The following is a 16,094-nucleotide window of genomic DNA, read 5'->3' on the forward strand; positions in this document are numbered from 1 at the left end:
ACGGATTTTTGTATATTTCGTTGAGTAGTGGTTGTGTTTCTATTAAATACCAGTGTTTCATGAGAATTTGCTTTAAGTTTGGCACTAATGGTTGGTATTGTGTAACACAAAAGGCAAGATTCGTTGGTTCGTCTTTTGTTTCTGTTGAAGAGCAAATTTCCTGTTTTTTAATTCACTTTTGAGAGGGTTGTGCTAGTGAGGTCCTCTCGGTAGCCTCTCTTTAGCAAATGCGCTTCATTTGTAATTTTCTCCTCAAATATTGTTTGAGAGGAGTTTGTTCTTAGAAGTCTAAGGGTCTCCCCTTTTATGGCGTCTCTTTTAATTCCTTGTGGGTGACAGGAACTATAGTGTGTATACAGAAATGTCTCAGTTTGTTTAAAATGAGTACACACATCAGGGATTGCGTCTTTTTTGAATCGTTCGCCTTTGTAGATGTACAGCTCTTTATTTCACTGTCTCGATCGTTAAGTTGTCTTGATTGCTTTCAGCTTGCGCCACGCGCGCTGATTCGATCGTACTACAGTTCTTAGTGTTCCCATTTAACACAAAATATTTTGGGATTTCAAAATATTTTTTTGGATTTGCAAAATATTTTCGGATTTTGAAAAAATTTTTTTGGATTTCTAAATATTTTTTTGGATTTGCAAAATATCTTTGGATTTTTCGACAGTGCGTTTAAAATAAATATTGCGATTTGAAATATTTTTCGGGATTTGAAAAATATTTTTGAATTGTCCCTTTTCGGCTTCCGTATAATGTCCTAGCAGTTAAACGCATGTTGTGTATTAGTTCTGCTCAGATTTTTGGGCGGGACATTTACCAGCTTTTCAATCCTAACACGAAATAGCGACAATGAAAAAAAAAAGTGTCCTTTTTTAGAAGAATCTTCTTAATTAATAATTTTTTTGTGTGTGATTATTCATCACTTGGCTAACTCGAAATAAATACTATAACTTTTATTCATCAAATAACTACATATACAGCAGGGGTCACCATCCATAAAGTACCTTGGAAAAATCAGAGACATCTAAACTAAAGAGCAAGCTGGACACAGAAAAATTAGGAGAATTACATGAGGATGAAAGAAATGTTTTCAGAACAAGGATTTAGAGAGAGGCTTTTACTAAATATCTCGATGAATAATCCCCTATTACCTTTCTCGCAAAACTCTCCCATGGAACCTGGTTCACAGAGATATAGGTAAAATGTGTATTTGTAATACGGGATACTGGTTCTTTCGCTTTTACATGGCGGAGAAGAACAAGGAGACTAGAATGAGAAAAATAATAATTGATATCAACACCGGTGCGTCTTTTTTAAATACATCTAGAATTCTAGAAGAGTGCTTATAGAAACCCCAGATTGCACCAGTTTTGATTTGCCCAGTGATTGGTCCAAAAGACCCGCACCACTCTGTCAACGATCTGACGAAAAATAAAACCAATTTCGACCTAGTCATTTGAGTTAAGTCTTTAGTCTGAAGTCTGAGTTCTGATTGGCTTTGAGGCCTTTTCCTTCCTTCTGATTGGCCTTTTCGTTTGTGGTTTTGCGACAACCAATAAAAAACGTTGTTTCTGTAGACGGTCAGATTTTAATGTGAACTTGTGCGTTTTTTGTTTTGTTTTGTTTTGTTTTTTTTGTAGTTCTCGGCGTCTCCGTACTTATCAGAAGACAACAATTCACACAAAGCTTTACATCTGCTTCTTTGGCGGCGGCCATGTTTATTGAGAGGAAAAAAGTATTTCTTACACATGCAAATAAGCAATCTAATAGGTTGTCCAACTCGAGTTACGTTTAGATAATGGAGTTCATCTTTTGAAAAGAGGGATATTTCCTTTTAGCTCTTCTTTGATAGCAACCATAAAGGCAAAGTGTTCTTTCAACTGCTTTGTTAAATACATAAATGGATAAATGTACGCATTTTCACTACCCATGTGAGGTTCTGACTAAATACCCGGCAGCTGGGCATAGTTTACTTGTTGCGCGGCAATCCGAAATATTGCATCAATTTCACTGACTTCCGAAACTAAAAATGTCTCTCAAACTTCTTAAAATTGAAATTGTAAAGCAATTACGAACATTAATGTAAATTGTAAGTGCGATAATTTTTTCTTGTTGGTTTTTTTCTTTCTTATGCGTGTTTGGAGCTCATTTGTTCAAGTCGTTTTCACTCTGTAATTATACTTATTGTTTCATTAGCGCTTTCCTTTCTCATTTCGTTGCCGCCTCATGTCGCTCTGTGCTGCCTGAATAATTTATCATGTAATATGACTGTTTCCTCGTTTTCGCTAGGCGCAGTTTAATAATGTTTGTATGGCCGTAACGATGTAAGTATTTCGTCTTGTTATTCGCCATTTCTGAGGGTTTTATACTGTGTAACTATTGCAAGCGTTCGTTACTTTCTTTAGCCTCAACCAACGTCAGCGGAGCTGTTAATTTCCGAGCCACAGATTTCGCATAAATGCAGTTTCAATTATGTTGATGTCTTAGCGTACTTTCTTCTTAGCGTCATTTTCCGTTTTATGTCTTTCAAAGAGCAAGTGCGATAAACGCTTCACCGCCATGCGAGGTATTTGATTTGTTAACTAATCGAGCACCGTGCGAGCAATGTACCATAGTACAAGTAAAATGTAGTCCATAGTTAATCACAAGAGATTTTTTGGAGAACATATTCAGACAGCGCTTTATTTGTTCGTTTGCACACTCACTTGAAACATCCGACAAATTTGCATTTTTTTTATGGGGTGAACAGCAGGCCCTGAGGGCGACTTTCCAACTTGTGCAAAGCTTAACATAGAAATAAAAAGAACTCCGAGTTGTTAAATTCTCTCAGGAAAGGAGTTTACTCTAAAGGTTTGGAACGATTGGTTATTTTACTCCGTGTTAGCCTTAACACGAGAACGAGAATTCCGACAATTATAAATCATCTTGTAACGAGATGATGGATGGTGCGCTTCATAAAAATTAACAAGTTCAGTCAGGTTCAGCAGGTATGCAGTGGAAATGCGTGGACTGAGACAAAAATCCTCCCCGCATACCTTTCTATTTTAATTTCTCGCATTTTGCATTTATTTCAATGTTTTACGTATAAAATCTAAACTCTCACTTTACTTCAACCGACTGCATCTCGATAAAAAAAGTCTTTATGGCTAAACAGAAGAGTATGCTGATCACCTTTCATGTGTAAATAGGACTAAACAATGAGAATACTTGGCGAAACTGTAATTTTTATCAGTTACATCTTACAGAAGCAGAAAAAAAAATTTCTCGTTGAGTATTCGGGTTCATCGTATTATTTGCCATGTCCACCTGGACTTCGAGATTTGTTGATTGCAAAGAGCGCAATGAAGTCTTCACTAGCTGAGACGCCTTGACTAGCTGAAAATAAATCATGAAAATACTTACTAGAAAACGCCGAAAGCAGTTAATTAGTTGAAAAACACAAAACCCCTTTCGGCCGTGTTGATGATAATATATCGTGAAAATCATTAAAATGTTCTTAAAGACAGGTGAAGATGGGGGAACTATATTTTGTAGCCAACTTGAAGGTGTTTTTTTCGACAGATCTTATAATTTTGTAAAGCGCGTTTTGATTTAGGGAGAATGTTTATCAAATTGTAATACTTTGAAAGAGTAGAGTGCGTCGCCACAGTTGAAAGAGATATGGAGGGACAGACTGCAGCTTTTTTGGTAGCAACAATAACTCTGAAAATAACATTGAAGAATGCGCTATCTTAGTAAACAAAGAGAAAATCAACACAACCGCTACTCTCCAACTTGTCGGAGTCACAATTGACTCAAATTTGAATTTCAATAATCATATAAATAGCATCTGTAACAAAGTTAGTCAAAGGATTGGTGTGCTTATGAGACTCCGCAACTTGATTCCAACAAAATTACAACTTTTAAGGCAGCCATTCTACCATATCTAACCTACTGCCATCTCACATTGCATTTTTGTAAATCTAGTGATAGTCGCAGATTGGAGAGAGTTCAAGAAAGAGGCCTAGGGGCTGTATTCAAAGATAAACACTCCACCTATGAACGTTTGCTGCAGAAAGCTAATTTACCTTCGCTACTAAACAGACGCTTACAGGATACCTGCATTTTAATGTACAAATTTAAACACAACCCTAGCCCTTTGAATATTTGTAATATATTTCAGAAACAGCGACAACGCTTCCTATAATTTAAGACAGGCCGACTTTTCTATTCCTAGATACAATACAATAACTTACGGCAAACATTCACTACGCTATTTGGGACCTAAATTATGGAGTAAACTGACAACTTATGACAGATCAGCCACAACATTAGCTAGTTTCAAAAACCGCATACGTAAGCGTGACCTCAGCTCCCTATTAGATGATGGCTGCAGGGGCTGTGCTCTATGTATTTCGTAATTCATTTCATTTTTTTTTTTCATACATGATATGGCTTAATTTTATTCTTAAGTAGGTAATATTCTTTGTAAATAATTGTTATCCATTTTATTTGTCCCCACATTAGTATGGGATATCTCCCAAACTAGAAGGTTCTTTGACACGTTAATAAAGTTTCTATCTATCTTAACAATTTTTAGGTAGTTTTTATAGCATCCGAATTTCGATTCTTTGTTGTTTCATTAATCACTCGAAAGCAAGTTGCTGCTCTAAAATTTAGCTCATATACTCAAGTTTGATATTTTCAACTCAATCTTGTTTGGTCTATTCTCCCCCATAGACTTTCTAATATACAGCGCGCGCGCAAGTCCTTCCTAACTCCCGCCTCCAGGTTAGCTAAATGGATAGAGCGCTGCACTGTTGCGCGGGAGGTCGAGGATTCGAGCCCCGGCCAGACCAACACTAAAGGTTTTAAAATAATTGAGAAGAATATGCTACCTTTCTATAACATCAAGAAATTGTTAGATATTCTAGTCTTCTAGGATAGGGACGAATAAATGGAGGTCCCGTCTCCTACAGGGCTAGGGGTCGGAGACGTTAATTTCCCACGCACGAGATAATACTGTGTGATGGATGTCCTCCCCTGGGGTGGGATAGACGTACAGCCGTTTGCAGATAGACCCTTTAACGCTCAACATGAAAAAAAAAAAAGAAGGAAAAAGGAAAAAAAATCAAGCTTAGATAACGCTCGATTCGATAAACATAGGACATGTAGCTCCTTCAAGCGACGAAATTAACATAGCAGTGAACAATGTTTCATTCCTAAGAGCGATAAGATTTATGGTTGGAAAGAAAGACAACTGAGCCTGCTAACTCCATTTGACGCTTTGTGACGTTTGGATTCCTCTTTAGATTTGTAAATACAATTTGGAGATGCTAAATGCATTGATAAATACAACTCTTTTTTCGTGTACAAGTTTTAAAACAATTGGTTGATTTGATGCTTTTAGAACTTGGATAGTTTGCAGAGCACTAAAGTTGCTCGCGGTGGCCCCTTATAAGGTAATACGGATTCCGGAAAACAGAAAATTTTTGCTTGTGGAATCTAGAAGACTGGGCTTTGGAATCCAGAATCCAGCATCCCGTCGAAGAATGAGTCTGGAATCCACGTTTCTGAAATTGTGTTTCAGTATGCAACTTTAGAGGAATTTGCTTGGAACACCAACATGACCACTATTTAATTGTTTTGGAACACCTCGAAACACCGTTATGGCTGCTGTGATGTCCCTTGAAATCGGCTTGTTAAGTATTAATGTACAGTCAAACCTGTTTATATTACGCAGTCACTCATGCCGAATTGTGACCGCATAATACAGGTTGCCCACTAAATTCCACAGAGTAGGGGTAATATAAAAAACGTTGAAAAAAAATTTTATTTGAGTGATTCCACTGTAAGTAACCGTTTAATACAGGCGGAAGACAATACAATACTACACAGATGGATTCAGGACCTGGATTCCGGAGGTCCAGACTCCAAAACACAAAAGATCCCAGATTTTAGTTTCTGGTTTGCTGCCAATTTTCGTATTTCATCTTCAAGGTGGATAGGAAAAGAAACTTCAGTCATTACACAACTTTCCTACAAAATTGTTACGAATTCCAGATACGATCATTTCACTCCCCTTCTGCGCCAGCTCAACCAGATTTTATATCTGAGAGACTCGGTTTTGGAGCACTAGTACGTAAACAACCTTACTTCTAACTATTTATGCGAGAAAATTTTACAAAAGATCCGCCATCTACCTTGTTTCCCGCAAGCGTTCTACCCCATGAAACATCGTTTTTAAAACACGGTTGCTGGTCAACGAGTATTTATTTACGGAACTGTTGACATCTGGATCAGCTTACATGACCATTTTATGCCTGCCCCTCGCTTACAGTCTTTTTAAAACTTAATCAAGAGAGAGCTTCTTTTTCATTAGAAAATTCCGACGGGGAGGTACTCTTTTATAAAGTATTTAATTGGTATCATTGCACCAGGACGTACCCCATGGCAGGGGAATGCCTGTCTCCATTATCTCCATTTATTTTTGCCGCGTTACCACACGTCACGGCGTCATCAAAATATCCTCCTGTACCGAACCCAATCCTGGAGTCACAGCTTTTGCAATTATTCTCCTGGTTAGCGACGATGCCAATTCTTGCTTTAGAGTGGAAAACGTCGATACGGTCAACATCGGCAGAGTTGAATCCTTCCCTGTTACAATTTAACTGTAAGGAGGCACCTGAACCAATCAGATTCTTCCACGTTTCTCGACCTAATGAGATGGCACGGTATTGACCATCAGCAATTAGTGAGTACAGAGAGTCGGCCTGCTTGTTAATGACAGTGAACCTGACTTGTTGTCCGATCCTCATACCGAGACAGATCTTGGAGAAGGATGTGTTCCAATAGGACGATAACTTTGCCTCCTGTAAATCAAAGTCAGACCTCCCACCAGAAGGGTTGTATTCAATTTTATTGCTCCAGTAAGGGTTGTTGTAATGAAAAGTGCGCTGTTGAAACAAAATAATTTCATAGTCGTAAACGCAGTTCAATTTCGCGTAACGATCGTTCACTCAAGCTTGCTGGTTTTTGGATCGAAATCAAGTCTGTGGTATGCAAACAAAGTGACAATTGGATGAGAATCATTTGTTTATATCAGCTGAGCGTAACCTTTTTAAATTGTCGATCGTATGCTTATCCAGAGCCCCTGACATGGGAGACCATATCGTCAAAAAAGATTCCGGCATTTTAAACTTTGTGCTTGTCCAATTTCCTTCCCCGAGTCAGGCAAGCATGTCTTGATTGGTGGAAACTACCTCAATGCGTACCTCACCACTGAGAAAATCTTACCTTGTTGCCGTCAATCTTCATGACCGGCGTCCACCCTCCATTTCCACAACCAAAATCTCCCATGTGGCAGAGAATGGTGACTGGTTTGGAGTCCAGGCGGAGGGTAACAAGTTCACTGACATTAGACCTATTTACAAGGGATCAAAGAGAGAAAGCTAACTGCATACATGAGTTCTTATGATAATCCAAGTCAAAATGTATTGATACGTCTGCTCTCTAATCTAAAATAAGTATGGGCCACCTCCCTTCTCCCTTCTGCCAATCTTTCCAATCGTTCTCTTTTAGGACAACCATAAAGGTGGCAGGGAATGGGAGGGTAGACGCATGGACATCAATCCTTTTGACATTGTTAATATGCGCTGTAGGGGATCGTGCTACGATTATACTCTTAGTATGGCTTGTTACTTACCTATTGAAGTCATAGAGCTCCTTGCAAGACGTAATAGCTGAGAGAAAGAAAAGAAGTGTTCTCTTTATTTGTTTTCAATTTTTTTCCTAACGCACAATATCTAAAGCCTAATGTCCTGGCAATTAAACGCATGAAATAACGACAGTGCAAAAGAATAAAAAGGAAGTGTCCTTTTCCAGGCGAATCTTCTTTAATTAATCTTTTCTATTTGAGTAATTATTCATCAATTGATGCCGGATTTCATAACTCGAAATTAATACTATAAGCTTTATTTAACGAATAACTACGTATATATTGGAAAAATGAGACATCTAAACTAAGGAGCAAGCAGGGCACAGAAATATTAGGAGTACTACGTAATGGTGAAAGAAATGTTTTTCAGAACAAGGTTTTTAGAGAGAGAGGTTCTACTGAATATCTCGATAAATAATCCCATATTACCTCTCTTGCAAAACTCTCCAATGAAACCTGGTTCACAGAGACATCGGTAAGACGTGTATTTGTAATACGGGATGCAGGTTCCTCCGTTTTGACATGGCGAAGAAGAACAAGGAGACTAGAATAAGAAAAATAGTAATTGATATCAACACCTGTACGTCTCTTTTTAGATACATCTAGAATTCTAGAAGAGCGCTGATAGTAATGCCTGATTGCACCAGTTTTGCTTTGCCCACTCATTGGTCCAAAAGACCCGCACTGACCACTCAGTCAACGATCAGATGCAAACTAAAATCAGTTGCGACCCAGTCATCCGCGATTGGTCTTTTAGCTTGAGTGCTGATTGGCTTTGAGGTCTCTTCCTTCGTTCTGATTGGCCGTTGTGTTTATGGTTTTGCGACAACCAATAAAAACGTTATATCTGGTAAGCGCTCAAATTTTAGTGAAACGCCTATTTGTAAAAGTCCTTACCAGAAAAGACAGATGATGTGAACTCCTGTTTTCGTTATAGTTCTCAGTGTCTCTGTACTTATCGGAAGACAACAATTCACACCAAAGCTTTCCATCTGCTTCTTTGGAGGCGGCCATGTTTATTGAGAGGCAAACAGTATTTATTACACATGCAAATACGCAATCTAACAGGTTGTACAAAGTAAATATTCCAACTCGAGATACGTTCAGATAATGGAGTTCATCTTTTAAAAGGAGACGCTGTTTGAATGTCTTGTCAGAAGGCAACCAATGTCCTTCTATGGCGTTTATATCTGGAAAAGATCAACGGGATATACAATTTTAATCAGTGAATCACAAATTACTAATTTCCAGTTCAGTGTCGCTGGGCTCAATCGTCTGGCCATCTTAACCCAAGATAGAGATGCAAGCTTTTAAGTAGGTTCGCAGTCCTCAGAGATGAAAAAAAAGTATGTTGTAGTCTGGTTAGTTTGGTAGCATGCAGTTATAAAATATTTTCAAAATTAGTTTTGTATAAAATTTCACAAGTGTCCGAAAATATTTTCATTTTGAATAAGCTGCGTCTTGAACGACTTCTGATGACATAAATTTGTTTCAATTCCGAGACAGAACTATCAAGTATTTATGATCAAATTGGTCGAAAGAGGGATATTTCCTTTCATCTCTTCTTTAATAGCAACCATAAAGGACAAGTGCACTTTCGACTGCTATACGTAAAAGGTTAAATGTACACATATTCCCAGAAAAATATACCCATATACCCATGTAAAGTTCTGGCCAAATACCCAGCGGCTAGGTTCAGTTTACTTACAGCGTGGTAATCAGAACTATTGCCACGCAATATCACTGACTTTCGAAAATGAAAATGTCTTTCAAACTTCTAAATAGTATCCGATATTTGTTGAAACTGATAAGCAAGTACGAACATTAATGCCGGTAAGTTTCAAATGATTTATTTAAGTCTTTTTTACTCTGTAATTATACTTATTGTTTTATTCGCGCTTTCCTTTGTCATTTGGTTGCAGCGTTATGTCGCTCTGTGCTATTTGTGTAGGTTTCATATTGTGTAACTATTGTAACCGTTCGCTAATTTCTTTGGTTTCAATCAACATAAGCAGAATTGTTGATTTCCGAGCCACAGATTTCGCATAATTGCATTTTCAAACATGTTGATTTATTAGCGTACAATTTTCTTATTGTAATTTTCCATTATGTGTCCTTCCAAAGAGCCGGTGTGAAAAACGGGTCGCAGCCATGCGAAGTATTTCATTTGTTAATAAATCGAGTGCCGCGCGACCAATGTACCATAAAACTCTCACGATAATTGTTCTCTGCGCAATAGTTTTTGCGAGCCTCCATTTGGTTTACAAAGACGTCCAGCTCATTTTGTTCGATTTATTTATTTCATGTCTAATACACACCAGTACTTTCTTTGTCACTCAACACTGAATGACTAGTGCCTTTTTAAGTAAAAATAGTGTTGTAGTCCATAATAAATCGTTAAGAGATTTGTTGAAGAACAAGTCTAGACAGGATTTTGTTCGTTTGCACACTCACTTGAAACATCCGACAAATTTGCATTTTTATGGCGTGAACAGCAGACCCCGAGGGTGAATTTACAACTTGTGCAAAATTTGACATGAAAGTAAAAGGAAATCCAAGCTGTTAATTTCACATCGAATAGACGTCTGCTCTAAAGGCTTAGAACGTTTAGTTATTTTACCCCGTGTTAGCCTTCACACGAGAACGAGAATGCCGAATATTATATATCATATTGTAACGAGATGATGGATGGTGCACCTCATAAAAATTAACGAGTTCAATTAGGTTTAGCAGGTGTGCAGTGGAAATGCGCGGAATGAGCCCAATGCCCTTCCCACATACCTTTTTATTTTAACTTACAGCTTTATGTTTTTATATCAATGTTGTACGTATAAAATCTACATCTGGACGGACTGCATCTCGATAAAAAGTCTTTATGGTTATGAAAGGTGATCAGCGTACTATTCTCCTTATGTAAACAGGGATAAACAACGGGAATACCTGGCGAAACTGTAATTTTGGCATGTCCACCTAGACCTAGAGATTTGTTGATTTCAAGTAGCGCAATGAGGCATTCACTAGTTTAGATGCCTTGCCAAGCTGAAAATAAATCGTGAAAATACTTACCAGCTGCAAATTTGGCTACAGTTAAGATCGTTAAGAGGAATACCAGAATGACATGGCCCTTGAAATCAGCAGACATGACGGGTGGTTAACGCGCACTGACGATGAATCTTAACTTTTAAACCGCGCCTTTTTAACTGTAAAGATCAGTTTCAGGCAGTGTGCTCTTCGATAATAATATTGACAACAAAGTGGTATTCTTAACGTATGGTTGAGCTTGCTAAAGTAAAGGACCGCCTTATCATGGGATTCATCTGATGCATAGCGCAGAGCACTTCATGTGGCTAAATATAATTTAGGCGAGGTTAACCTCGAGCTAATGCGGCCAGCGGTTCCACGCTGTTTCGCACAGGCTCTGCGGGGTTCCCCCTGGATTTCGCAAGGGCAAACCACGCTAGCCTTGCTCGCTATTGATCGTTGCGATCGTTGCCCGTTTCAGCGAGTTTTAGCAGATTCATTAGCCCCACCCTTCCCACCCAGAGAGCATTTTCAACCGCAGAGGTAAGTAATGGATATGGTAAGTATCTACACTGTACAAGTTTCATTGTGACAGTATTTGTTACCAGCCGCTGCCGGGGTGGTTCCCGCTTGCCGGGTTGCCATGGAGACTTGCCTGTGGTACCTGGAATTCCCTGGGTTCTTTCCCTGCTAACTTTTACGGCATCAGCTTTCCCAAGCTCATCAATTAGCGACGAGTTTAACTGCTTCCATCTGATTGGAACAACAGGGGGGACGTGGGAAAATAGATATTGATAGAAGCCAGAGCGCAATTAGTCGATTAAACAAAGAGTTGTCTTATTCTGGGAGACGACATTATGTAGATGTCGCTTAGTTTGCCCAAAATTGGAGTAATATTCAAGAAAGGTAATTAGTTTTTTGGTACTCTGCAAAGTTTCAATGTCTTTAAATTTTTTTATTTGTTGTTTGATGTCTCGAAAACCCGTCACAAGTTACTGACTTGTCGTTCAGTTAATAAATGCGAAACAAGACAATTAACTTACCAAATAGCTATGCATACGAAAGAAAATTACATGTTTTTGCTTTTAATCCGTCCATCCTTGCTGTTGCTTTTTTATTATTATTATTTTTTCATCCTTTTAGTCTATCATTGTGGCAATTTATGCACCTCACAACTGAACGATAAATTATCCCTAAAAGTATTGTCCGAAGCATAATGTCCGGTGCATGATGAAGATGCTTTGAGCTCCAACAAGTATTATGAACAGAGTTACAACTATCTCAATTAACTTTGCACTTTATTACCACTAAGATTACATGGCAAGTGGAATCAAACCCGTTCTGCCGTTGCAATTCATGGATGGAAAAAGAATAAAGATTGAATTACTAGCGGGGCGAAGGCGACAATAGTCCATCCCGAGGAAATTTGTAATATCCAAACATAAAAAAAGTGTTCCTGTGTGAGTAAGAGAATAACTTTCCCTCCCAGTTTATTCTAGAATGTTTAAATGTGGAGGAAAGTGTTCCGATTTGTCTTTAACAGTTATACTGCCCTACAAGTGGAAAGGAGGAGAAACATGAAATCAGCTTCAAAGATTAGTACTTTCTCGAAGTAAAAAACAGTCTTACTTGACTTTCGTATCAAGTTGTTCGCCGTGCGAATGCAAATTCCTTCTTTGCTTTCACGAAATATTTAACGTTCACAGTGTTATAATACGATAATGGAAGTTTGACTGGCTACAAAAGCAAAAGTTTATTCAGTTGTATTTTAAGGTCGCAATCCATCGCCAAGGAAGATATTTCTTGACTTTTCTGCATCAATAATTAGTAATAGCAAGTAATCAAATATTAATGATGTTGTCGTATTCGATTTATGGCGAGCCGAGGATAGTGCAAGTGCCGTTTTGCTGCAAAATCAATCTGAGTGCATGATTACCATTACTTGTTTCGCGATAATATCAAAAACAATTTCCAACTGACTTTACGAAAGTAAGATGACTAACCGATAGCCCGAGTTAGGCATCCGTCATGTATATCTATTTAAAGTGCCACATATCGATCAAACTAGATGGTTTGATGTATTCGTAACTGCCTTTCAGGAGAAATCATTGATTGCATTATTAACCTAAACTAGATAACAGTTTTTTTGTTTTATCGATTTAACTAACTATTCGCAGTCTTTTAATCGTTATCAAAATTCTGAGGAGCATACGTCGCCTTCGATGATCAACCAGAAGAAGGCAAATCAATCGGTCCCCGTTCCCAAGAGTCGTGATATAAAAACGCATTTTGACTGCTATTTTTCGTCTCTGTCAATCGGCCGAATATTTAGAGAAAGGTTTAGCGCGTTCTAAGCCATTTTTAGCTGAACCTTCTATCTGAATATTCATTGTTACAGTGAATGGTTTGAACCCGGGGGTAACATGTGAAAGTGTAGTGTGATCGTCCGGGTGAGTGAAGTCCTGAGAACGACCGTCGTCGGTGGTGGTGACTGACGTTTCGTCACAGGTTGTCGAAAATATCAGTCACCACTCAGAGGCGTAGCCAGGATTTTTCAAAGGGGGAGTCACAGAGGCTACTCACCAGATTGTCATGTCGACCTCCACGCCGTGCATGTTTTACCTTATCTTACAGTTTTGGGATGAGCAGTGAGAGTATAGTGGGCAGGACAAACCTACAAAATAGCTTCTAGCCAGCACTTAAGTTCCACGAAATAACTCTATTCTATTCTCACTGCTTAGCTGTCAAAATATCTTTTAGCACAAGGCGGCGTGGATGACGAGTGTAAACAATGTTGATGGTCTCATCAATGTCAATTGCTCTGCCATGGTGGATGTTCATCATCGCCAGACCTGACTGTCTCTCTATAGTCATTGTTCATAATATGTTCAATTTAGACCATTTGTTTCATTTGTTTGCAAGGACCACAATGGAAACTACTGGTTCACCAGTAATTGTGTAATCTTATAAAAAGACTTTTTTTTTTTTTTACGTCTTCAGGCGTTTTAAAGTGCTAAATGACCTTTCGCACTCCGCGGAAGTAACAGGTAAAGTGCAAAGAATGCGAAGTAGGACAATTATGTTGGGAAAGAAAATAAGGTCGCATTCTCTAAATGTGGCTGAGGCACTATTTCGAAGACTCGATTTGTCAGCCACTTTTGACCTTTTGCGACGCCAACGGACAAGCTCAACGTCAACGACATCCGGTGATACCAAATCATCTCGATAAAACTGAATTGCTGTATCAATTGTGGCGTTACTTGAACTGACCAATACTTCAGGTACCAAACACATCAGGTTGCAGACATTCATCTGAATTTCACTGAAGTGCGTGTCCATTTGGGCTTTAAAGTGGTCCATCAGTGGAATGCACACTGAACGTTAAAAGTACTGAACAGGTGTGGCAGCTGGAACGTTATCACGATGCCGCTGTCTGTTGACAATTCTTGGAAGTACGGGTTCAACATCGACGTCTTTGCCTAGTTAAACGCTTGCTTCGTACCACCGATTTAAGCGAACCTCGATCTGCGCTCTGATAGCTTTCAGATCTGATTTCACAGTGATAACTTGGATGTAAGCCTTATAAATGTCACTGTCGCGTTTCTGCAGTTGTATGCTTAGTGATTTCAGAACAGACAAACATCTCATCACTGTGATCATCGTTACTATGAACTGGAACTGAGTTACGGCTGCCAGAAAACCGCTCGCCTTTATGCGCGTTTCCTGGTCCCATTTCCAGGATCCGTACTCGTCAAGGTAAACACGCTTATTTGCCTGCAACTGTCAACAGAAAGACTTTACTTAGGAAAACACCAAATTAGGTTTGGTTTGATTCGAAGTAACTTTTTGACTGCATTAGGGGCCGTTATTTCCCCCAAGTCCGTAGGGACCGTCGCAACATCTCGAAAATTGAAAAATAGGCATAGTTTGTAACATGGCTTTAGTTTCGAGTTTAGTTCGCAACAAAGAGTTAGAGAAAAGTGTCAATAGATCCCGATCTCTGAGGCTTGGAGCTATTTGTTGTTGTTATTAAGTTCGCCAGTTTGTGGTGCGTGGAGTATCTGAAGTTTCTCATAAACCCAAGATGCGTCGAAGATAAGCTGTATCTAAGACGAAATCTGCTCTAGTGGTTTGAGCTTAAAAGCTTAAAAGCCTTTCTAGTTTGCCAAGAAAGTTAGAATTTCCCTATTAATAAATTTGAAAAGGCGAATTGTTAGCATATTTTGACAACTATAAATAGCCATCGGCCGATGGCCGTAAATAACCTTGATTTAAACGTTAAGGTGTGGGATTTGGGACCTGGTTGACAACTCTCTCCTACACAGCCGTCAAGTGCCTTCATAGGCAAAAATATGCAAAAAACCCTGTACGTTTTCGACTTTTCAAAGGTTCGGACCATTTGAATCAGTACATTTATACGAGCATTCGCGATTTTTTCACCTACACCAAAATCGAATCAGTAGAGCAGATTTCGTCTTAAATACAGCTTACCTTTGACGCATCTTGGGTTTATGTGAAACTTCAGATACTCCACGCACCACAAACTGGTGAACTTAATAACAACTCCAACAAATAGCTCCAAATTTCAGAGATCGGGATATATTGATATTCTTCTCTAACTCGTTGTTGCGAACTAAACTCGAAACTAAAGCCATGTTTCGCGCTTAATGTCATGTTGAAACTTTGGATTGCAGCTTTACTTTCTTCAAGGATCAGTCATAGTACTCCATAAATCTAAGTGTCGAAGTTTGAGGGCTAAAATTTGGAATTTAAGGCAGAACGATCGCACCATCGAGCTCAGCAGTGTTGGTGTTTTCATAGAGGTCCGCATTAACCATTGCGGTTGAACCTGCTGGCCCTTTTTCTGGAAGTCCGTCAAGTGTAGAATGGCATCCAAGTTCTTTTTTGAAACCAGAGAGACTTCAGTTAGTAGCGAGTCTTCAGCGAGGTTAATAAAGCCTTCAGAATGTAGAGGTGACATCAATGATCATCAACAAGCATGTCACCCAAGTCAGCTTAGAGGAAAGGTACAAGAATATGAGCTTATCGTTAACAGGCCAGGGTTGCCACACGCCCTTTCCCCTGATCAACTTGAAGAACTTTTTGGAACTGCGAAAAGTATAGGGGAAACATGGGTAAAAACTGGCGACCACGTCGCACTTGCCATTACCCGCAGCACACCGGCCGGAAAAATTAGCTAAATTCTAGTGATGCAGTTCACCTAGGGCTGTCCCTAAGTTGCTCCAATTTTCTCAAAAAGTTGCTCCAATTTTCCAAAAAAGTTGCTCAAAAGTTGCTCCAAAATTCTAAAAGTTGCTCAAAAGTTGCCCCAAAATCCAAAAGTTTCTCAAAAGTTGCTTTCTATTTTTGGGTG

The 16,094-nt window shown here is 38.9% G+C and overlaps 1 protein-coding gene across 1 annotated transcript; it reads right to left on the reverse strand.

The window, feature by feature from the left end:
• Positions 1-5,797: 5,797 nt before the first annotated feature.
• On the reverse strand, positions 5,798-11,058 carry LOC148728680 (uncharacterized). The gene is made up of 6 exons (XM_088725765.1): positions 10,766-11,058; positions 8,597-8,889; positions 8,129-8,243; positions 7,688-7,724; positions 7,279-7,405; positions 5,798-6,938 (listed from the first exon to the last, which is right to left on the reverse strand). Exons 1-6 carry the CDS (start codon positions 10,839-10,841, stop codon positions 6,411-6,413), a joined length of 1,176 nt encoding a protein of 391 aa, XP_088581891.1. The 5' UTR covers positions 10,842-11,058; the 3' UTR covers positions 5,798-6,410.
• Between the last annotated feature and the right edge of the window lie 5,036 nt (positions 11,059-16,094).

The sequence above is a fragment of the Stylophora pistillata genome, chromosome 6, assembly GCF_964205215.1.
Source record: "Stylophora pistillata chromosome 6, jaStyPist1.2, whole genome shotgun sequence".
NCBI classification, from domain to species: domain Eukaryota; kingdom Metazoa; phylum Cnidaria; class Anthozoa; order Scleractinia; family Pocilloporidae; genus Stylophora; species Stylophora pistillata.

Coding starts and splice junctions, on each gene's coding strand:
- LOC148728680 (XM_088725765.1), bottom strand. CDS start 10,841: ATGTCTGCTGATTTCAAGGGCCATGTCATTCTGGTATTCCTCTTAACG. Junction 7,406..7,687: donor GAGCTCTATGACTTCAATAG/GTAAGTAACAAG, acceptor CCTTGTAAATAG/GTCTAATGTCAGTGAACTTG. Junction 6,939..7,278: donor TGAAGATTGACGGCAACAAG/GTAAGATTTTCT, acceptor TTGTTTCAACAG/CGCACTTTTCATTACAACAA.